The sequence below is a fragment of the Thalassophryne amazonica genome, chromosome 4 (assembly GCF_902500255.1).
Source record: "Thalassophryne amazonica chromosome 4, fThaAma1.1, whole genome shotgun sequence".
NCBI classification, from domain to species: Eukaryota; Metazoa; Chordata; class Actinopteri; order Batrachoidiformes; family Batrachoididae; genus Thalassophryne; species Thalassophryne amazonica.
This window is the reverse complement of record NC_047106.1, coordinates 24,446,593-24,471,517: the sequence shown is the minus strand read 5'-3', so window position 1 is coordinate 24,471,517 and position 24,925 is coordinate 24,446,593. Positions and strand designations below refer to the sequence as shown.

Here is a 24,925-nt window from a genome sequence, read left to right as displayed (position 1 = left end):
CAAACTTCTTGAAGTAAATTCAAATGTTTTTTGACTCAAGTCTGCCATTTCTATTTTAAAAGTGAGGGGAAAAATATATCTCCTGCTCTCTTCTCTCTCTAGATGCCAAAAGCCTGGCAGAGATGCTCATCAGGTATGGTGTGCTGGTATTGTTTTTGGTCCAATGTGTCTGTCTGTCTGTCTGTTTGTGTATGAACAAAAAAAGTTGCAGAGTTTTGATCTGGTTTGGACCAAACTTGGTGGAATGATTTATGATCAGTCAGTGACAAAGTGACTTGATTTTGAGAAAAATCAACATCAGAGGTTGCATGTTCTCCCATTGTTTGTGTGAGCTACCTTTGGGTATTCCAGTTTACTCCCACTTCCAAACACATGCAGATTAGGTGAACTGGAAACTTTAAATTAGCAGCCAGTGTGAGTGAGCATGTGTTAACCCCCAAAACGTGAATCGGATGCAAATCGTGAATTATCCGCAAACCGGTCATTGCACAACCTGAATACTGAAAATTTCTCCAAAAAACGTGAACATGGGTCTTGCAAAACGTGAATATCATCAGCTCTCAGTTTGGAAAAATGTCATTGTGACAAACTTTGGAGAATTTTTTTATTGATTCAATTTTCAGTAGCGTCAATGTTATACAATGTAGTGACACAAAACTTTCTGCACACATCAGTGGGGTCCTTCTGGTTATACTACAGCATTCAGTTTGGAAGCATTCAGTTAGTGATTTTTTTAATCATTAAAATAAATTATAAAATGAGCAATAAAATTGACTAATTCACCAAAATTCAATTTTTGCACATTTTTCCAATGAGCAGGAGACCACTGATGTGTGCAGTGAGTTTGGTGACACCACACCTGAATTTATTGAATATTTTTTTGTTGTCTTTGTCTTGGTGTTTTTGTACTTTGTCGATGGTCCATCCGCTTCCGTTTCTCAGCCACCTGCTTGTTCAGATTAATATTATTTTTCCAGCTTAGAGGACAGCTCATGTGGATAAAAATAAGGTTGTAGCTTATTGTCTACCTTCCTGAAGTTAGAAACTAGTGTTGTTTGCTTTTCTACGTTTATCTTAAGATTATTACTGGAGGGGGAGGTTTCTGTCCTCTGAGTTTGACAGGTGGATCATCCCAGTCAAAGTCCTCACTTGACACTGTCCCTGGAGCAGGCTGGGCGCTTGACACCAGAAGCGAGAGCTGCTCATATCGCCTCCCCACCTCACTGGCTGTAGTGACCTTACCCCACCAATAAATAAATAAATACAATAAAATAAAAAAAAAAACATTTTTGCGGTGATAATTTTTTTCTATTTCAATTTTTTTTCATTTATATAGTGCCAAATCACAACAGAGTTGCCTCAAGGCGCTTCACACAAGTAAGGTCTAAACTTACTAAGAAAAAACTCCCTCTGAGGAAGAAACCTCAAGCAGACCAGACTCAAAGGGGTGACCCTCTGCTTGGGCCATGCTACAGACATAAATTACAGAACAATTCACAAAACAAATATTCAGGAAATGCTGTTGGTGCACAGGACAGGAGGGTCTCCAGCACAAATACACAAATAGTGATAGGGATTGCGATCAAAATTTCCTGCAGCAATTGATCCGTAAACTGAAATCCATACACTACTTAAACTGGAAAAAAAAAAAAAATTAAAATTAAAAAATAAATAAATAAATAATAAAAAAAAATATATATATATATATATATATATATATATATATATATATATATATATATATATATATATATATATATATATAATGAATAATATTTACGTTTTGTGAGACCTGCGTTCACATTTTGTGAGATATTTTCTCAGTATTCACGTTTTGCAATTAACACTTTGTAGATAATTCACAATTTGCAGGTGATTCATGTTTTGGGGGTTAACAGCATGTGAATGAGTTTGTCTGTTTATAAGTGGCCCTGCAATAGACTGGCAGCCTGTCCAAGGTGTACTACACCTTTCACCCAGTGACTGCTGGGATAGGCTTCACCCCCTCCCCCCCCCCCCCCCCCCCCCACCATGACCCTTAACTGGAATAACTGGATGTAGAAAATGAATGAATGGATTACATTTCAAGGTCACAGGCTAAGGTCAAAATGTGTGCCTAATATTGATGTATAGGGAATGTTGAAAATTTTTATCCCATGGAACTGCTTGAAGATATACGAGGTCTGTCCGTAAAGTATCGTACCTTTTTATTTTTTTCAAAAACTATATGGATTTCATTCATATGTTTTTACGTCAGACATGCTTGAACCCTCGTGCGCATGCGTGAGTTTTTCCACGCCTGTCGGTGACGTCATTCGCCTGTGAACGCGCCTTGTGGAAGGAGTGGTCCCGCCCCCTCGTCGGATTTTCATTGTCTGGAAATGGCGGAATGAAAAGGACTTTTTTCCATCAGAATTTTTTCAGAAGCTGTTAGAGACTGGCACCTGGAAACCATTCGAAAAATTTATCTGGCTTTCAGTGAAAATTTTACGGGCTTCACAGAGAATAAGGACTTTAACTACAGGTTTAAGGACCCCTTTAAGGACGGCCGGTGCGCCGCGCTGCGAGCTGCGACGATACGGCACAAACCACTGGATCATTTCTAAGCTGATGGCTCTGTGGATACGAGACCGTCGTGTGCTCTTTCTCTGGTTATCACAAGACCTGGACATCAGCCATTTTCCGGCAGATTTCACTTTTAACAAGAGATTTTGTCATGGAAAGCCGCGCGGAGGCTTCGCGCGTCACGACCGATTCGCTGATGAAGCGAGACAAAGGAACACCTCTGTTTCGGAGTGTTAGAGGACAAGTTGGGACATGTCCAGCTCTCCACAAGTTCTTTTATACTCACTCGACTGGTAAGCACTGAAAGCCGAGATAGACATGTCCCAACTTGTCCTCTAACACTCCGAAACGGAGGTGTTCCTTTGTCTCGCTTCATCAGCGAATCGGTCGTGACGCGCGAAGCCTCCGCGCGGCTTTCCATGACAAAATCTCTTGTTAAAAGTGAAATCTGCCGGAAAATGGCTGATGTCCAGGTCTTGTGATAACCAGAGAAAGAGCACACGACGGTCTCGTATCCACAGAGCCATCAGCTTAGAAATGATCCAGTGGTTTGTGCCGCATCGTCGCAGCTCGCAGCGCGGCGCACCGACCGTCGTTTAAAGGGGTCCTTAAACCTGTAGTTAAAGTCCTTATTCTCTGTGAAGCCCGTAAAATTTTCACTGAAAGCCAGATAAATTTTTCGAATGGTTTCCAGGTGCCAGTCTCTAACAGCTTCTGAAAAAATTCTGATGGAAAAAAAGTCCTTTTCATTCCGCCATTTCCAGACAATGAAAATCCGACGAGGGGGCGGGACCACTCCTTCCACAAGGCGTGCTCACAGGCGAATGACGTCACCGACAGGCGTGGAAAAACTCACGCATGCGCACGAGGGTTCAAGCATGTCTGACGTAAAAACATATGAATGAAATCCATATAGTTTTTGAAAAAAATAAAAAGGTACGATACTTTACGGACAGACCTCGTACTTGTGATGAGGTTATTTTTTTAATTTCAAATTTTATTTTCCCTTCATATTTTAACATTCACTTACATAATAATAATAAGGTAACTTGTTTCAAATAATGTCTAATAATGAGGTCCAGAATTATGGTAAATAACAGTATTTTATCTCTGTGCTTTATAACATTATTACAAACAACTGGCAAAAATTATCAGGAGTGTAACATTTACAAGGCTGCGGGCTTTAGTTTAGACTCCTGACATACTTAAAATATCACATCTAAATATCTGTAGATGAATGTTTTTTCTTTGATTCACCACACCTCATCACAACTCCTGAAAGAAGACAGCATAGGGTGTAGAAGAGTAATAATGCTAAAATATGAAGGAAAAAATTTAATTAGCCATTTTAAAATTACCCTGATCACTATTAAACACCAATACAAAGTCATATCTCACCTTTCTCTTGGTCATATGACCTTTGAAATCTTTAACGACCTTGAGAGATCAAACCAAAGGTTGTCACAGTTTAACTCAAACAGTGTAGAGTCAATATGCATTAACCATGGGGAGGAGATGTACATTAGAGTGGTTCAGTTTTGGATAGAATTAATCAAACATCAAGGCCACGTATAACCAAATATTATAGCAACATTGAATTACAAATAATTAATTTGTATTAATTTGTAATTTGGTGTCAGGCTTGTAAGGTGAGGCTGTTGCACTCCATGGGTGCCCATTGTTGTAACTTTACGTGTTTATCAAGATTCTGAAATCAACATCACAAATACACATTATGCATTTTCTGTAAAACAATGTCTGTGTGTTTCTGGGGTAGCAAAAACAATCGAAGCTTTGACACGCCAGTGAAGGGACCTCCACAGGGTCCGCGGCTACACATCGACATTCCCAGAGTGCAGCTGCTAATCGAGGACAAAGAAGGCATCAAGCAAATTGGTGAGGGGCGACGACAGAGTTCCATTTGTTTGAAGGCGTTTTTCATGCATGAGTGATTTCGATTTGAACTGTGTGTCGGCATCACAAGAGCCATCGTGGTTTCAAGAAAACCCAACATTCTCTGTGGAAACGGCTACATCTGATTCATGTGGAGGATGAAGCCTTTTGATTTGGAGCCCATTTATAGCCTCCCCCCCAACCACAGATTCTGACTCTCAAATGTAACAATCTTTGGGATCATTTTGACCAAAAACAATTTGTTTCAGAACACAAAAAGTTGGTTTCCACTTGGAACCAGTCAGTAGCAGGATAGACACTGGGAACCGTACTGGCGTTATTACTGGACGTGTTAGTTTATCTTACTCGGATTCCACTACAAATTGCCCAACATATAAAATAGATGGTGCCCTTGAACAGTATCCAGAATTTATTTATTTATGAAAATGGCTTTTAGAATCAACAGCAATCAGTTTTATCAAATCAAAAGTCTTTCTCTATAGAAAGATGAATTTCAGGAAGCACTACAATGTGCCTGTTAACAGAATCAGTGGTGGATTATGAGATGTTTGCAAGTGTTTTAGTGTGCAAGTCATACCGGTGTCGCCAACCAAACAGTCTCACTTGCCTTCACTGCACATGCGTCATTTTGGAGCGTCAGCAGCAATTCACCGATTATCACCTCGTTTCTGCTTAAAACTACACTCCAGTCATCATCTGTCTCAGCCACAGGTATCTGAAGCTTTTGTACAACAATCATTTCCACATAAATCCAGCATTATTTCATAATAAAAGATGGGGGAGCGATCAGAGAACCACAATGCCGTGTCTGACTCTTCACCCAAAGCGATCAAAGGGAATAATGGGATTATGTACCATCAGACGACAAACTAAAACCTCTTAAATCATTCTAAAGTCAGTTATAAGTAGAAACGAGGCTGTTTTAAGCAGCAACGAGGCGATAATCAGTGAATCCTTGCTGACGCTTCAAAATGACGTAGGTGCAGCAGCACGTCACGGTCTGATGTGCAGCTGCACCTACGTCACCTACGTCAGTCCCGCTGTGATTGGTGTGCAAACGCTTGTTCCGTGACTTAAAACTCACTATTTATAATCAGCTGGTAGATTTGAAATGACAATTAATTCCTCCCCACTGTTTGTAGAAAAACTTGCATTTCTTTTCTTGTTCAGTATATATTTTTGCAAAGAAGAACACATTAATGAATCTCATAAAAGTCTGCCAAAGTTGATGTTCTTGAGTGTTCATTCCCTCTTTATCAGGTGAAGATAAAGCCACAATCCCTGTAACCGACACGGAGTTCAACCAGACTGGGAATCCTCAGAGCTTCTGCACAGGTGTTTCTGTGCACCACCAAGCCCTGATCCAGAACAGCGGCCCTCTAATTGACATGTCGGACATCAGGCCAGGAACCAGTAAGTGCAAAAGTGATTTCTTGGTTATCTCACCATCAGGGTTGAGAGGGTTACTTTAAAAATGTATTCCGATACAGTTACAAGTTACCTGTTGAAAAATGTAATCAGTAACGTAATCCAAGTACCATAATATTAAAGTAATGTAATTTGATTACTTTCAATTACTTCTGGATTACTCCAATATCAAATATGCTAATACAGACAAAAGAAACTAAATAGAAATAGTCTTGACCACATAGTACAGTTTATTAAGCTCTGTTTTACTTCACATTAAGAATTAAGAGCACCCACAATATTGTTTTAAACACACCCAGTGTTCACCTGCTAAATTTTCAACAAAAAATGCCAAACAAATGAAGGATAATGAAAACTCAGGTGTGTGTGGATGAATTTGTAATTAAAAGTGGCTTGCAGAACAATATACAAAACAAAAAAAAGTCTACTACTTGTTCAGTAAATTCGCACCATGTTTAACATATCAGTCCACTTATTGAACTTTCAAAATAAGAACAAAAGCATAATGAAAACCATTAGGTAAATAGTGTCAGTAAGGAGGCGTGGTCGCCATTTTAATTCCGGGCAAGTTAGTGATTTGCGTGCATGGATGTTGGCAAAGCCACAAACGGAGGAACAAGGGAGACAATATTTCCTTCCATAAGTAAGTGGTTTTGGTTCTTCTTGTCACTTTGTCCGTGATATTTGATGATAAACAGCTGTATGTTTCCTGCCGTACCTGTGTCGCCCGATGACACGGACCATTAACACTTATGTCTAGTTGATATTTTCCACTGCTAGACCAATGTCTAGTTAAAATACTTGTCGTTAGTGATTAAAATTGTTCGACAAGACTGGGGATTTTTTTAAATTGGCACCTTAAAATAATAAGATTATAATGACCCGCGCTGTGCCGCTCAGTCACACCCACACATAGAGATGTGTACACACCCCACTGACTTCATGAATGAAACTCAGTCAATAAAGGATAATTGTGTAAAAATATAATATATATAAATGTATTGTAATGGATTTAGGAGCCGCGGTGCGCTGAACAGCAGCTGCAGCAGGACGCCTCAGCTCAGCAGCTTGAACAGCGCAGATCCGTGTCACTTTCAACACTAATATTTGGGAATGTGTGTATCTCCGAGTAAGTTTAATACTTTCCTGACATAATTTAATGTAATTTAATTTTACTGGCTCAATATCCAGTCAAAATGGCATTTTTTTAACACGTATTTTGCGAGCATTTTTCTGAGTGTGTTCAGTCGCGGATCTCCATTGAAATTGCATTAACATCCGGGTACTTCATCAATATTTTGCCCGGTTAGGAGGCGTCATGTCGCTGTCCATGAAGGTACATTTTCATTTCAAAGAAAAAAAATATATACAGATAACAGAGTTCTAGCTAGGATAAAATTTTAGCGTAGTGGTAATGTCGAGGGAGCAAAGTGACCGGGGGGTGCGGAAGGGGGGAAGCTTTTGAAAATTCAAGCTAAAAATTGGCCATTCTAGGGGTACCCAAAGGGGAAAAGCCAGGTCCATGTCCAGTCCCTTCATCATGTCCAGAAGGCTGGAGAAGTTTGTTGAGTGGGCAATCTCATTCTGGGTTAGCCAGTACATGGCCCTCAGTGAGGCAGTCGGAGTCCGTGGACATTTTTAAATCAAGACTTAAAACCTATTTTTATTCTCTTTCTTATGAGTAGTTTTTATTTTGTTATGTTTTATTCTTTTACTTCTGTTTTTAATTAGGTATTTGAATTTTTTTTATTTTTATTTATTTAATTTTTTTTATAGTAGAAAAAGCTTGAATCTTTGACTGGACTGGGTTGCTTGATGCGAGGACGTTTCGCTTCAAATCGCAGAAGCTAAAATTGTTGCTCTGGTAGTCTGACTTCTGTCTTGACTCTTGTAGAGAAGAATAATCAAGAAGTCACAAAAGCTCGAGTTTTAAACCTAACCAGACCCCTCCTACCGAGAGGCAGACTGCTACAGGGTAGTGACTAAACAATAGCTCTAATTAGCACCTATTGTGCTCTAGTTAGCACACTCCTAATGACAGGGCAGCTGTCCCTCTTAATGATGGGAGGGACCCTCTCCTGATGGCTCCCTTGACGACTCTGCTGATGACGTGAATGACTCATTACCATGAACAAAAGACTGAAACTGCTTTGACCTGAGTACCCCATTGTAAACAGGGGATAAAGCGTGTCTCAGAACCCCTCCCTGGTTAAGGCTGGGTTTCAACTGTTTCACAAAGAATGCCTCCTTGACCCCTCTCTCAAACCATTTCTTCTCTCTGGCTAATATTTTAACTTCCTTTTCCTCAAACGTGTGGTTAGTGTCTTTAAGGTGGAGATGAACTGCAGACTGAGGTCCATTTGCGCCCTCTCTGCGGTGCTGGTATAGCCTTTTGTGTAAAGGTTGCTTAGTCTCACCTATGTAGTGTTTGTTACAGTTTTCCTGACATCTGATAGAATACACTACATTGCTCTGTAACTAGGGATCCTGTCCTTAGGGTGAACTAATTTCTGTCTCAAGGTGTTAACCGGTTTAAAGTAAACTGGGATTTTGTGCTGTCTGAAGATCCTCTGTAGTTTTTCCCCTACTCCTGCTAAATAAGGGAGAGACACTCCTCTTCTTCTTGTCCCCGTCTCCTGTCTATCTGGTCTCTTTGTTCTCTGGAACTTCTGCACTTTGTCCAGGGACCATCGTGGGTACCCACATACTGTGAGGGCTTTCCGGACGAGTTGTTGTTCTTTAGCCCTTCCCTCTGCAGTTGTGGGCACCTGTAGGGCTCTGTGTTGAAGCGTCCTGATCACCCAGAGCTTGTGTTCAAGGGGGTGGTTTGAGCTAAAGAGCAGATATTGGTCAGTGTGAGTTGGTTTTCTGTAAACCCGTCTGGAGCTGCCTGTTCTCTCCAATCATAACATCACAGTCCAAGAAGGCTAAATGGTTGTTTCTGGCATCCTCACGTGTGAACTTGATATTGGCGTCCACCGAGTTGATGTGTTCTGTAAAGTCCTCAACTTCCTGTTGCTTGATTTTTTTTATGTTGAACTGTTCTGTGTGACGCGCCTTGAGACAGCTTTTGTTGTAATTTGGCGCTTTATAAGCTGATTAAATTGAAACTGAACAACATTTTATTGAGGCTTAAATAAATATGAAATTGGTTGCTGGATCCTTAAACTCTGGACATAATAAACTCTACATGGTGGATCCTTGATCTCTGGACATAAACAGAAATAAAATCTGTTAGTTTTATCAAAAGCATTTCCTTTCAGACATCATTATTAGCATGAATGTCTTTCCATACCTATGAGCTGCAGCTCTTGCAGATGTGCTTCAGGTCAGGTTTATAAACAATGCAAGACGTCTCATTTTGGGAGGAAAAAACGTTTTAGTCGATTGTAGTTTATTGTCTGTATTGTAACGTTTGTAAGAGGTGTCATTTTATTTAAAGCGGCGATTCCTTTTTGAAGTTATTAATTCCAAGCGTTATTAATTCAGAGAGCCGCGCAGCATTTGAAGCCGTGACAAAACGGAGACCGATTCTCGTTTCTCGACTGCAACAAGACCAGAGTCCCAGTTAGTGACTTTAATCCACACAAAAGTGACTCATGATATTTGAATGGCTTTCAGAGGGGTGAAGAAGCGGACTTACCGCTTCTGAAGAGCGAATCAAAGAGCCACGAGCCATTGAATCGAAGCATTGCTTAGCGTATAGCGTAACGGGCCGTAACGCAAGTTTGCGCTAGCTAGAACCCTGTATAATATCATAAAATGCATTAAAATTGTAATCCTGCGAAGTAATCCCCATTTTTACTAAATATACCTGTAATCTGAATACGTCTTTTTTTCTGTAACTGTAGCGGAATACAGTTACCTTTTTTTTTGTATCTTAATTACGTAACGCCATTACATGTATTCTGTTACTTCCCAAGCCTGCTCATCATAGCCACATCTGGATTTATTGTTTTGATAGACTTAGCAATGGTGGCCAAACAGAGGCCACAACATTAAATTAAAAAACATCTGCATCAGTCCAACAAGTTAGTTGCATCAAAAATGCCTTGCAAATTGTGAAAAAAACAAAACAAAAAACAAATATAACCTGCAGCATATGCAACAGTTTCATTAGATAAGTGTCAGATGCATTGGAAAGAGACACAGCACAACTGAACTTGATGCATCAGGCTGACTTCTTAATTTGAGCAAGATGGGCATATGAAGACGCTTAAGAAGGAGAATGAGAAGAATTTGGAGAACAAAGGAGATCATGATTACAAAGGGGATAAGGCAGAAGAAGGAAAACCAAGAAGGAAAAGAAAGACAGAAGTAGGAGACGTTCTATACAGAGTTAGACCCACCTGAACTAGTGCTTGAACTGATACCACAGTGAAGTAGGTGATGTGTACATCTCATGCTAGACGGGACAACAGTCCATCACAAGTTAATTACCCAGCCAAGGCCATTACCTCTTTACAGCCTGGTGGATTGTCCAAAACCACAGACCTGGAATTGAACCTGTCTGTGGATTGCTGGTCTGTCTCCTACCCTCCAGCTCTACCCCTTAATGTCACTGAGCTTCTCCCTTAACTGGTCTGCTGTAGTTCATTGTACTTTGTACTATCAAACTGATGCGTTATTAATGTGCATTCTTACTTCCAATAGATCCCGTATCAAGAAAGAGCGTGAAGTCAACCCACAGTATTAGGAACCGTTACTCCAGTCAGTGGACCCTGACCAAGTGCCAGTCGTCCACACCAGCCCGAACTCTCACATCAGACTGGCGCACAGTTGGCTCTCAGCATGGCATTACTGTCACTGAAAGTGACAGCTACAGTGCCAGCCTCTCACAGGACACAGGTTGGCACATGGGTGGCATGACATTTGCAGCCATTAGCATGAACAGTAGAATCTGTCAAATGCAGAGAAAAACTTGCACATCAAAAATCACTTGTTGCATTTCTACCCACTTCCACAGATAAGGGACGCAATAGCATGGTGTCAACAGAAAGCGCCTCCTCCACGTACGAGGAACTAGCCAGAGCGTACGAGCATGCCAAGCTGGAGGAGCACCTGCAGCATGCCAAGTTTGAGATTACAGAGTGTTTCATCTCTGACAGCTCATCTGACCAGATGACCACAGGTACCAATGACAATGCAGACAGCATGACGTCCATGAGCACGCCGTCAGAGCCGGGTATCTGCCGTTTCACTGCCTCGCCACCAAAACCCCAGGATTATAATCGTGGCAAGAATGTAGCTGTGCCCATCCCTCACCGAGCCAAGAGTGAGTGGTTTCTGCAAATATACTTTTTTCTTAATATTTTAGATTTGAAGTGGCTTTAACAGGACAGTACCCTGAATTCTCACATTTATGGTCTAAAAACAAAACGGTGCCTTCAGACGTAAAAGCAGGATTTGGGCTTTTGTTCCTGTAATGACAAATAGTTATTTTAAAGATAATTTGAGTTTCACAGGTTTTGGCTTTGACCGTTATATTAAGTGGGACTTTTCCGTTTCCACCAGGTGACTATTGCAACTTACCCCTCTACATGAAGTCAGACCCCTTCTTCCGGAAGCAATCAGAGCATCATGATCCTTGCCCAGTGGTTCCACCACGTGAAGCTTCCATTCGCGGTCTGGCCCAGCGAGCTTACCACTCCCAGGGTCGCCATGTGACTGTGGACTCTGCAAAGCAGCAGGCCTTAACCATGGGCCACTCTGGCCTGACCAGCCTCACCTTCTCTGGGGCCTCATCTGGAGGAGCAACAGGCGGCGGCAGTGGGAGTGGAGGAGTGTCTGCTAGTTCAAGCAGCTCCACGCTTCCCCAGAGGACTCTGAGCATGCCCGGGTCCTCTGCCTCAGTCGCCCAGAGTGCAGCCGCTGCTGCTGCTGCTGCTGCAGGGGCGTCATCATCCTCTGGTGGAGGGTCAGCGGGGGCCACAGGAGGGACCCCTGGAGGTGCCTCTTCATCCTCCTCCAAGATGGGAGGGTCCAGAGACTCTCTGCTGGAGAGCAGCTCCTCGGGCCTAGGCAGACTACAGAAGCAGAAGGATGGAGGGGCGGGGGCCTACTCCAAGTCCTACACACTGGTTTAGCCAGCCATCACTGCGGCCTGTCACTAGAACTCTCAATTCAATGCTGGTCGAGCCAGCACTTACCTGGAGCCTCTAAGGGAGGGCGGGGGGGAGGGGGGATAAAGAGGTGAGGAACGTACACATGCACAGCTGACCCGACAGCACCTGTGTGGTACCAGGCTGCAGCGGGCCGCTTGGGTTCCCATTGATGCCACCGGATGAAGGAGTCAGCTGCGGGTCTCCACAGCACAGGGGCTTTGCCTTTCTTTCTGCCTGATCTCTTTTTATTACTGTTGTGTTCTCTTGCTCTTAATTTCACCACCCTGCAAATCACTTGCCAAAACGCAAATGATTTATCTGTTGACTTCTCATCCCCCCCCCCCCCCCCCCAGTAAGACAGTACTTATGCACAGAATTCCATGTGGGGTGTGTGATCACGTTTTGAGGCGGGGAGGTGGATGAAGACAGTAATAGAACGGACGAGATGTTTCAGAGTTTTTTTTTTTTAAGTTAAAGATGTTTCAGTTCTGCTCTGTGCTGGAAGAAGAGCTCATATCAGGCGGGAGGCTTTTCCTGTATGCATCAATGTGTCCCAGTGGCTCTCAGAGGTTTCTCTATCCTGGATTCATATGTTTGAGGCAGTGGGAAAACTGTTGTCTCAACACCAGTTTTGGGACGTAGGGAAATTTCTTACACATGCAATGGACGACACATTATAGTGGTCTTAACTGATGCTTTTATAAATACACTCGAAGAGAGAAGATTTAAAAAAAAAAGAGCAAGCATCGTCAATGAATTTGGGGAGACGGGGTGGGTGGAGGGGGGTCATCGGTTCTCTCTTTACTTTCTGTGCACTAAGGTTAGAATGGATCCAAGTAACAGAACCTTGACAAGCCTGCGTGTGTGTGCGTGTGGGTGTACATGTGTAAATATATACGTATACATGTGGCAGGCGCACACCAACAGTGGACCTTCTGAAGATCAGTCGGTACGCTGAGCTCTCGAGCAGACGTCTGTGTCAGGGCTCAAACCCCCCCAGTGTTCATTTTGTACCTGTGAAAGGGGATACGGAGACGGCGACTTTGCTGACGTTGTTACGCTTGCGTGGTTGAGCATTTTAGACTTTATGACTGACACGGCATAGAAAATAAGGTTGAAGATCCTTTGAAGTGGGTTTAAAAGAGAGCAGTTCCAGATGATAAGAAAGTGTTTATTTTCTTTATTTCCCTCCTGTAGAATGGACTTTTTTTTTTCATCATGGTGCCACACTTGCATTATTCTTGAGCGCTTTTTAATTAATTATCACTTTATACCTTTTTACGTACCCACGACCTGCGATCCAACTACCCCACAATTGCTCCATCGTATCCACACAATGTCACTGTGACCTACTGCCAGCATACTGGCTAGTGAAAAAGACAGAAAGATGGAGAGATAATATGCACAGAAATGGTTTTCCCTCCATAGAGTAGATGAGCCTCAATCCAGAGATGCAATTCATTGTGATTGGAAACTGTAGGTGAAATTTCATTTTTGTTGACCTTGCATTCAATGCAATTGGATTTTTTTTTTCATTACTAATAGTACTCATTTTCTATTTCTAGTTCTTATTTCAATTCTACTTCTGGGCCTGCTTGTCAAATCCCCCAGAATGTTGTTGCCACTTAAACAGTGAACACGTAGAACCAACAAGGGTTTTTCCATAGAACCTGCTGGACGAATAAAGTTTACCCCCCTCCATCACCATCCATCTAAACCAGGTATTTTCAATCACTCTGCAAGTGTGTATTTCCGTTATGATCATCTTATGTTCTGTTACGTTTATGGGGCCTATGGTTTGGAAATAGCACTAGCTGCTAAAGTTAGCATTAGTCAGCTTGCACTGATTGACCCTGTGGGTATCCAGTCAAAACCACTGCCGTCATCTTTAATTAATCTGCTTTTCTACATGAAACTGGCTACATTTATACAAAACAACCAACAGTCAACAATAGATATTTTCCCACATTTGGGATATGATGTATAATTTCCAAACTTAAAAATCTGAAGCTTTTCAGGGGCTCACCCCAAACATTTAATCACAATTTTGAATGATACACAAGACTAAGATAAGATAAGATCTCTTGGTGATATTCCATTGTACCTGAAGTAACGGTAAATGTCCACCAGCTGGAGATACTGCTCCATTTCAAGAACCTTGAGTACAGGCAAAGCATTTCTGAGACAAAAGCACGAGATAAAAAAAAAAGACAGAAGCTCACACAGACTCATACAGAGAAAATTTCCAATAACTCGAGCTATAGCTCTCAAACATTACGTTGCTCTGTATTTCATGCTAGCTCAGGAATGGCAGAAAAAAAAACATAGTGCAAATTTCCTGTATGAGTGGTGCCCTTTTAAAATTCTAACATAATACCAAAACAAAATATCACAAGAGGATCCACAGGGTTTCAGTGCAAGTGGGAAGTGGGTGAAGATTTAAGGCAGCGATGGATATGATGGATTCCAGCATTCAGTATGGTGGAGCTGGGGGGGGGGGGGGGAATTTTATAGCATGATTCTTTTTTTGCTCATTTGATGTGGATCTGTGGCTGTGTATCAGTGTAGCTACTTCTGTCTTTTATCAGCTCTGATCCATATCAGTCATATTAATCCGTAAACCCCCAGCTGATGTTCACTGATGGAAAATTCAAGCAAAATCACAGAAATTTATAGAAACTTGTACAAGGAAAGTGAGTTTTATGAAGTGTTTTTTTTTTTTTTTTGCTTTTTTTTTAACTGATTTCAAAAACATATATTGAGAAGAATTCCTACAGATAGAAAGATGTTACTAGTTTGCACTTGTGTTAGGAAAATGTTTAGAGGATACACAGAGATTCTCTTTCTGTAGGAAGAAGGATTTCTCAAATAAGGTGCATGTACAGTCTGGTCCATAAATATTTGGACAGTGATGTTTGTGAATTTGTTTTTTTTCCTTTGTACAATGCAGTGAAGATGAAATTAACAATCAAAATGTGCTCATAGTGTCAACTTTCAGCTTTAATTTAAGGGGTTTATAATAATTAAAAAAAAAACACATTATAGGAACCTGAAGGAGTTTTGATGGCATCTAGTGGTACGGTTTCATATTGCAGCTTATCCAACAGCCTGTTGGAGTTTACAAACTGTAACTTTAGTCAGACAATTAGCCAGTCAAAACCAGCCCCCGCCCCCCAAAAGAAAAACCCCAGAACTTAAAATGAAAAAAAAAAAAAGCTGAACATGCTCACAAACTGCATTATAATTTGCAGTATTTCATAAGTAGCCCAGTTTGATGGAAAACTGCAGACCTGCACAGTAAAATCACCATTGTAAAATTAACACTGCCAGTGTTAATTTAACACTGGGGATTTTACTGTGTGGTAGCACACAGAATAATGGATATAAAACTCTTACGTGACTGACTTTACATATTATTGTGAGAAGATTTTCAGCTTTGACTACCTCTCACTTGCCTATCATGATAAATTATGCAACCTGAGGTTTATCAATATATCATACTGCATGCGTGACAAGATTTTTACGAGGCAGCAGAGAGGAGGAAGTATTTTGTGGGCTTCATCAGTGACGTACGAAACCAGACCCTCTTTTTGACCCGAAAGTTCTTAAATGAATTAAAAATGTACCTATTCAAGTCGTAATACTGGTGTTAGTTGTAAATGTCGCATCAGTGATGTCTGTGATCTGGACTCCAGTTCTGTTAGCGGTCATGCTAAAGGCGTAGCGAGTGCACATGTTACTCGCATACAGTAGCCGGTAAAATAATTTATAATAATAAAATAATATAATAAAAAAATAATAAAAATAAAATAATTTACCTGCTTGCCTGTGACTTCTGATGAATTAGCCGAAGTTATCGACTCAAGAGGGTATTTTCAGTCCAATCACTGTAAAATACACTCTGTCAGCTAGCCACGTCAGCAGGCATGCTAAAATTAGCTATCGAGGGGATGTTTCTACAAGCATTTCAGTAATGTTAACTTCCAACTCAGGGTCAGTGGGTAAAGCTGTACTAGTAGATCTGATCAGATGCAGGTAGGGTGAAAACGGAACTTTCCACTAGTCCCAATCTGGAACATACGTATGTACGTACGTACAGCCTATGCAAACATAGGTGGTCCTGCGGCCCAGAGTCCATTTGGAGAGCATAATTACAGGCTACTGGATGGGCTGCAATATGAAACTGTGACTGAAACCACCTTCAACGCTATTAAGTGTCCCTTATTTACAGCCATTTTCAGAGGTCATTTTTAACTGGACAAACTGATTATAACCTTTATTGTAAATACAAAAAATAGTTTTTTACAGTTTTCTTTAGACAGTCGGGAGATGGATCCATAAACCTTCCCAAGTCACTAATATGTCTCGGATTTAATTGAGTTTAATTTCATTTAAATCTTTAATCTTAAGGAAATCCAAAGTATATGGTAAATCTAACTCGAGTAGGCAGTTCTCAAAAACATAGAGTCACTATGCAACAAGAATAATGTGGGAAGCCACCAAGATATGACGCTTCTGAAGGAGTTATTGGCCAACTGTCTGTAATTCCTAAATGGTAAATGTAATATTTTTATTGAGCCCCTTTAATTAAAGATGAAAGTCGACACAGCAAGTGCGTATTGATTGTTTCATGTGATCTCCACTGTGGAGGAGTACACAAGCAAAATTACAAAAGTGATCACTGTCCAAACACTTACGATCCTGACTTAAGGCCCTCCTCCTCAGTGAAAATAATTTTAGCTTTATGCATGGGACTGTATCTGTTACTTTATCTATAAATTTGTTCCCGTTACTTCTCCCAAAGCTTAATCCTATAACAAAGTGTCCCAAAAAGAGTTGCTCCAAATGTTTTGCAAAATATAACATCAGGGCTCTCGCAATACAAAAAAGAGGAAAAGATATCATATATGTTTGTTTTCAAAAGTATGTACATATATATTTCTATTCAAATATATAGTAAATATATGAATATTGAAAAAATAGAGAAATATAAAGCTGTTCTAATTGAAAATATATATGAAAGATCACAAGACAATCGCCGAGTGGAAAAATAGGAAGAATGAAAAAGGCAAACGGGTAACACAGCAAAGAAAGAGCGATGGCACGGAGAGTTGGTGTGAAAGACGATTGGAGGAATGAGAAAGTGACCACTTGTGATTTTGTAAATGTTCCGGCTGCAGAGGCAGCGAAGCGGCTGAGAGGATGAGCACAAGAAAGTCCAGCTGTAGTGTGAGATTGTGTCGCTGGTTCAGTGCGGAAAGTGTGTTGTTGTTGTTGTTGTTGGAAAAGAAACAAGGACAGCCGATACGTAAAGTCAGCTTGTTGTAATACGTCCTTATTGTACCTTCCAAAGGTGTATTCACAGAACAACACGTCATTACTCAAGTATATATTTAATGAAGACAGTCAAAAGTATTTCTGCCAATATTCATATAATAAATGTATTTACACTCCAGTCCTGTTCCAAATTAAACAGGACAGATCAGTGCAGAGAACAGAATTTTGTGTTCTGTTTTCACTGTTTTATTTAGTCTTTTGTTTCACATTATGCAAATATTTTGGAGGGAAAAACAGAGGGAACAACTTTGGCAAAGGTAGAAACCTGTGTCATGAACCAAAAAGAGAATCTTAACTCGGGATGAAGAGATTATTATAAACTCCTGCCCTACCTGCTGATCCCCAGTTCTTCATTTGTACTTCAGAACAGTCAGTTAATTTGGGCTGTTTGACGGTGTCCAGATTTAAGGAAAATTCCACCCTGTTTTCTACACTATCAGCGTGATAAATTTTATTTCAAGAGCTAATTTTTTTTAAATGAAGTATTCACTGTTCCACAGTCTGCCTTATATGAAGTACAAAGCACTGCATAGTAGGGTTGAGCAGTGAGCTAATTCCATCATCCGTCACCAATGGCTGACTAACATCACGAGCTACCATTCTGATGCCACAATCCCCCCCAACACACACTAATTCCATTGTCACGGTGTCACAGACCGAAGGGTCCCCTTAAAAATCATCCCCCCTAATGACGCGGTTTCTGCTTCAAACTTCACTCTAGTCATCATCTGTCTCAGCAACAGATATCAAGCTTTTGTACAACAATCATTTTCACATAAATTCAGCATTATTTCATCATAAAAGGCGGCATCGGCTAAACGAGCTGCTAGCTCATGCGTTCACTACGCATCGGTCACAGAATTTAATTGAGTTTCTGCTTAAAACTGTCTTTAGAGTGATTTAAGAGGTTTTACAGTTATAATCTGATGGTTAATAATCCCATTAATTCATCTGATTGCTTTGGGTGAAGAGACTCCATCTCAGATGTGCTGCTGTGGTCTGAAATGACGCATGCACAGATGCAAAAGGCGGACGGATTTTTAAGGGCGGACCATTCAGTCTGCAACACCGGGTATAATGCAGACATATGTTTATTTATTCACTGTGCATGTGTACTTTACTAAGGACTGCATTTCTGTTTAAACAATTGAGAAGCAGTCCATGAGTGGAGCGTGTGCTAAAAGGTGCACGCTCGTGGGAATACACTGCTCTTCAGCGGCCAACGAAGTGTCCAATTTTCATAGCACGTTCTGAAAAGCTGAATTCCAGATATCAAGAAGAGTTTGCCTGGCTGCAGTGACACAAAGATGCAGCTGTCGCATGACAGGATGAAACAATGACTGCACTCTCAGCACCTCCGGCCAAATGTTCTGTGGTGTCCTCCTCAGACTGGCACAAGAAAATAGTGATCTGACACAGCAAGATGAGTTTGATTGCCTGGTGTTAGATAACTTTTTACTGACTTGCCAAACGGTAAGCAGGCATTCAGAACGCGGTTAGGCGATGGCTGCTTGAGAAAATCAGCTGAAAGTAATCCTCACCACCATCAATTTCATCAACATTTTACTGCAGACATTAACTTCAAATGAAGCTGATATTGCCCAACCCTACTGCAGAGTTACTTCAGGAAATAATTTCACCTTTAAAGATTCTTCTCTATGGCCTGTACTTTTTTAAATAATCTGAGTAATTGTGAATATTTTGAGACTTAGAAATTATTACAGATTTTCCAAAAACCTACCAACCACATTATTTCTGTTTCATGTAGACATATAGGCTGGGTTTCCATTACAGATTTGTGCAAAGGTTTTAATACATTTTCAGAATGTTAACAAAACAAAATAGCGAAATGACAGCATTTCCATTAACTGATGGAATGTGATTGCTGGGTTCTGAGGATAACTGTCATTCAACCAAGGCTCTCGTGAGAACTTCAAATTCAGTTTTTTGTTTGTTTAAATCCAATATTGCCTCTGTGTAGGCTCTCAGTTGTCCAGGTGGTTTCCATAGTAAAGAAGCTTGAATCTTCGACTGGACTGGGTTGCTTGACGCGAGGACGTTTCGCTTCAAATCGCAGAAGCTTCCTCAGCTAAAATTCTTGCTCTGGTAGTCTGACTTCTGTCTGACCCTTGTAGAGAAGAAGGGTCAGACAGAACCAGAGCAAGAATTTTAGCTGAGGAAGCTTCTGCGATTTGAAGCGAAACGTCCTCGGGTCAAGCAACCCAGTCCAGTCAAAGATTCAAGCTTCTCTACTATCCAATATTGCCGTAACATCATCTCTTATAATATAGCGTATTTTCTGTATAATGTCATGTGATGCTTTCTCTATGTCATGTGACCTGTAATAGCGAGAAAAGCAAACACTTATTGCAACGTTTTCGTGCTCACATGAGGTGGTATTTCAGGCAATTCGATAAAGCCTGATGGGAGTTTAAAATGTTATTGTGTCGTTTGAGTTTTTGAAAAGGCAAGTTTTCATTATTTTTGATTTCCAATTCGCTGCTTTAGTTTGTGCAATTTAGAAGGTAATGGAAACCCACATATAGATGGATTTATTTGATTTTTTTTTTTTTTCAGAATTATTTTGCAAACGTAGGTTTTGGCTTTCATCCATGAACAAGTAACATATCTTTGCAGTAACTTGTGATTGTAACTTGTACAACAAAGTATGTTACATGTGTTTAATTCCTATATAGAAGCATTCCAGATTAGAATTAAATTTGAAACAAAGGTGTAGTCCCAAAATTTACCTTGACGGTACTTCAAAAACTTTTTGGTATCACCTAGAAAATGTCACAGGAGAAGGATTTTCTTGCATTATTTTTTATTGTAGTCTCCTTTGACTTCAATTCACTTGGTCTACTAGTGTTGCAGTTTTTCTATCCCTTCACGGAAGGTCACATCTTGATCCTCCAGATATTTTTGATTCCTGGTGAGACAGAGAACTCTTTGAAGTATGTTGAAATCTAGTCATTAAAAATGACCTTTGTTTTGTGGTATATCACAGAATTACTTATTTATTGTTGGCAAGTTTGAGTTTTTTCCATGGAAAATCAGCCAACTAATGCTATGAGATCTTGCAGACTACATGAAGAACGGAGCAGGATGCAACAGAAAACATTCAATGGAAACTGTGAATTTCCAGCTGACAGTTATTAAAAAAGAAGGCTGCTATTAAAGCTGTAATATAATGTCAAGTCCACTCACAATTCATTGCGGCAAATCAAATAAAAACATAACTGTAACTAACGTTAGTCTGGACAACTGACACAGTCGAGCTGTGTTAGTGTTTTCATACCTGTCCAGTAGCTATCCAGCAAAACAATTCTGTGAAATTTGTCCGAATACTATGAATAGTTCTTTCAAACGGGATTGCTAGTGACCACTGTATATTAGCCATGAACATCTCTTTGTTTTTACTTTTTACTTATTTTTAAGATTACTGTGTTTATTTATTTATTCCTTTATTTTAATTCTAATGAACAAAAATTATAGTTGTGCAGAAGAAATTTTTTTTGTGACTTAAATATAGAAAAATCAAAAGGGACTACACCTTTAAAAGAAACTTTTCAACAAGTTTGTCTAACCTTTGACAAATCACCTGTCATTTTTGAAAGTGTTCAATTAAGTTGGGGTGGAGTTTTCCTTAAAATAATGCTTATAAGGACTAACCTCGTGCAGAATTCCCTAACTTGACCAGTGTCTGCTTAACCAGTCATATTTTTGTCTCTTTGTCCATCTATACAAGCTGATTTCTACTCTGTAACAGAAGTTATGTATATAACAAAGTGTTTTGTATCACCAACAGGGCCTCCTATTTTCAACATCATCACTAGAAATGAGGGCACAATGTAAACTTTCAAGTTATTGTAATGAAATGAAGACTTATTGAAAAACTAGAATTATACAGACACTGCTTTATACTGATTTATAGACCAGTGGAAATGTGTCAGAGTGGACCATGCATAGTTTAACAAGTTCTTATTTTACAGGACATTTGGTTGCATTGTTTCCTTTTTATTTTTTTCAAACTTTGTCACAGGTTGCTTGAGTTTTGAGTTTGTATTTTTAATTATTATTATTTATTCCACAGTTTGCCAGGACAGCAGCAATGCATGCTCTGAAAATTTTTGCTGGTTATAAAAGAATAGGAAAAGGGTGATTTGAACACTTTAAAGGGGGTTAATGAAAACATTTTAAAAGAGTAAAGGATGTTCCTTAAACTTTTATGGGGAAATATTGCTTCAATTTACAATTGCTTGTGTTTAAATCTACATTTTCTTTTCTATGAAAACAAACAAAAACAGAAAAAGAGTATTCAACACCTTGTGCAATAAAGCTATCTTTTTATGAACTGTGATGATGTCCATTCTTTTGGAGATGCAACACACAAAAATAAAATTGTACAGAAGAATTTTTTGCCCACATCATCACATCCAACCACTGGGAACCAAATGGGCAGCCTCAAAATTAACATCAAGCAAAACAACAAATGTGCAATGGGGGATTGTTAGGAAAATATTATTTCTACTGCTCTGCCTCAAGCGGTAACGTCTTCAAAAACTTAGCTACCTAACATCCACCTTCACACTCTGTAGTGGGTTATTCCATCCAAGAAATTAATGTTAAAAGGCTAAACAGCAAACAATTCACACAGAATGGAGTGAGTGATCAAGTTACCATCTATAAGGTCGTTAAACTGATCCATCAAAGGGTGCCATTTTTGCCAGGGAAGTGTTAAGTCTATATACACGGTGATCGAAACAACAACAAACAACCCAGAACTCATAAAACTATTAATAAATCCTACAACGGTAAGTCCAGCAAATTTGTTGGACTTACACTTCAGTCTGTGTACGATCAGTTATCTTGGTCACTTTTGAGGACGTTTAGCTTTAAATCACAGAAGCTTCCTCAGCTAAAATTCTTGCTCTGGTAGTCCGACTTCTGTCTTAACTGTTGTAGAGGAGAATAACAGAAGCCACAAAAGCTGGAGTTTTAAGATCTAAGCAGTTCAATCTTTTGTTCATGGGAATGAGTCATTCACATCATCAGGAGAGTCGTCATTAGGAAGGACAGCTACCCTGTCATTAGGAGGTTGCTAACTAGAGCACAATAGGTGCTAATTAGAGCAATTGTTTAGTCACTAGCCAATAGCAGTCTGCCTCTTGGTAGGAGGGGTCTGGTTAGGTTTAAAACTCCAGATATTGTGGCTTCTGTTATTCTTCTCTACAAGAGTCAAGACAGAAGTCAGACTACCAGAGCAAGAATTTTAGCTGAGGAAGCTTCTGTGATTTGAAGCGAAACGTCCTTGCGTCAAGCAACCCAGTCCAGTCAAAGATTCAAGCTTCTCTACTATGTATCCTGTTTTTATTTACATTTTACACAACGTCCCAACTTCATTGGAATTGGGCTTGTATATATATGTGTGTGTATATATATATATATATATATATATATATATATATATATATATATATATATATATATATATATATATATATATATATACGAGGTCTGTTGGAAAAGTATCCAACCTTTTTATTTTTTTCAAAAGCCTGATGGATTTGAATCACGTGTGCTTGCATGAGCCAACCTTGTACCTTCGTGCGCATGCGTGAATTTTTCACGCCTGTGGATTGCGTCATTTGCTTGTAAGCAGCCTTTGTGTGAGGATGGGTGTAGTCTCGTCATTTTTTCTTTGCAAGGAAATGGCAGAACGACTGGAGCAGCGCAACTACATCAAATTTTGCCAGAAACTGGGCGACAGCCAGGTGGAAACCATTCAGATTATTCAGACGGCTTTCAGTGACGATCCTATGGGCATCACACAGATTAAGGAGCGGTACAACCGGTTTAAAGACAGCCGCACAACGGTGGAGAGCGCGCTGCGTTCCGGGCGGCCATCAACATGCTGAAATGACCAGATTATTTCCAAAGTGAACGCTGTGGTGATGCGGGACCGTCGTGTGACTGTCCGAGAAATTGCGGAAGAGGTGGACATCAGCACTTTTTCGGCACATTCCACTGTGACAGAAGATTTTGCCATGAAAAGACTTGCAGCGAAATTCATGCCGATGGCTTTGGCACGAAGCTGATGGCAGAACAAAAGCGCCACCATGTTGAAGCCTCAGAGGACAAGCTGTAACATGCCCAGCTCTTCCACCATTTGGAATATTCAGACGACTTTCAGTGGCTTTTCAGTCGTGTGACTATCCGAGAAATTGTGGAAGAGGTGGGCATGTCACAACATGTCCTGTGAGACTTCAACATGGTGGCGCTTTTGTTCCGCCATCAGCTTCGTGCCAAAGCCATCGGCATGAATTTCGCTGCAACTCTTTTCACGGCAAACTCTTCTGTCACAGTGGAATGTGCCAAAAAAGTGCTGATGTCCACGTCTTCCGCAATTTCTCGGATAGTCACACGACAGTCCCGCATCACCACAGCGACAGCATTCACTTTGGAATGATCTGGTCATTTCAGCATGTTGATGGCCGCCCGGAGCGCGGCTCGCTCTCCACCGTTGTGTGGCTGTCTTTAAACCGGTTGTACTGCTCCTTAATCTATGTGATGCCCATAGGATTGTCACAGAAAGCCATCTGAATAATCCGAATGGTTTCCACCTGGCTGTCACCCAGTTTCTGGCAAAATTTGATGCAGTCGCGCTGCTCCAGCCGTTCCGCCATTTCCTTGCAAAGAAAAAACGACGAGAGACTACACCCATCCTCACACAAAGTCTGCTTACAAGCAAATGACGCAATCGACAGGCGTGAAAAAATTCACGCATGCGCACGAAGGTTCAAGGTTGGCTCATGCAAGCACACGTGATTCAAATCCATCAGGTTTTTGAACAAAATAAAAAGGTCGGATACTTTTCTAACAGACCTCATATGATGTGTGGGCTGCCAGAAGAGGAGGTACTGCTGGCCCACCACCAGAGGGCGCCCTGCCTGAAGTGCGGGCTTCAGGCACGAGAGGGCGCTGCCGCCACGGACACAGCCGGGGGTGACAGCTGTCACTCATTATCTCATGACAGCTGTCACCCATCTACACTTCATCATACTACTCCATAAAACCCGGACGTCATCTCCACCTCATTGCCGAGATATCATCTACCTGTGAAGGTAATTCTCTGCTAAACTGAAAACACTGACTAACAGTCTGAACTTCTTTGCAGCCGTTTTCCTGTAAGTGTTTCCTTATCTGTGAGATTGGCGTTTGGTGTGATCAGCGACGGCTTCGCTTCACACCCCAACCAGATAAGTGGTTGACAGGAGCTGCACGTGTGTGTGATTAGAGGTGGAGGTGACTTTCCACCTTCTGACTGTTTTTGTTACTGGGCGTGCACACACCCACATCTCACTGTTTGTGCTCCTCACCAGCAGTACCAGATCCGACAGTCGGGGACGGTGATCACCTGGGAATTCGGGACTTGGCGGCTCCAGTATTCACCAGGTTCGGTGGCGGCGGAAATCGTGTGGTTCCGGCTCTTCTCAGGACAGACGTCTTCTATCCTCGAGCCTGCCCACATGTCACCTTTGTGTATTGACTGCTATCATATTCTGAGATTGTCTGTA

General features: G+C 40.8%; 1 protein-coding gene across 1 annotated transcript in view; it reads left to right on the top strand.

Annotated features, from left to right (window-relative positions):
* The window catches only part of LOC117509531 (Down syndrome cell adhesion molecule-like protein 1 homolog), a 351,476-nt gene extending 338,796 nt beyond the window's left edge, over positions 1–12,680 (top strand). The window contains 6 exon segments of the mRNA XM_034169262.1: positions 103–133; positions 4,343–4,461; positions 5,740–5,892; positions 10,561–10,755; positions 10,874–11,182; positions 11,422–12,680. Coding sequence (XP_034025153.1) covers positions 103–133; positions 4,343–4,461; positions 5,740–5,892; positions 10,561–10,755; positions 10,874–11,182; positions 11,422–11,993 — 1,379 coding nt within the window. The 3' untranslated portion in view covers positions 11,994–12,680.
* The last annotated feature ends 12,245 nt before the right edge of the window (positions 12,681–24,925 follow it).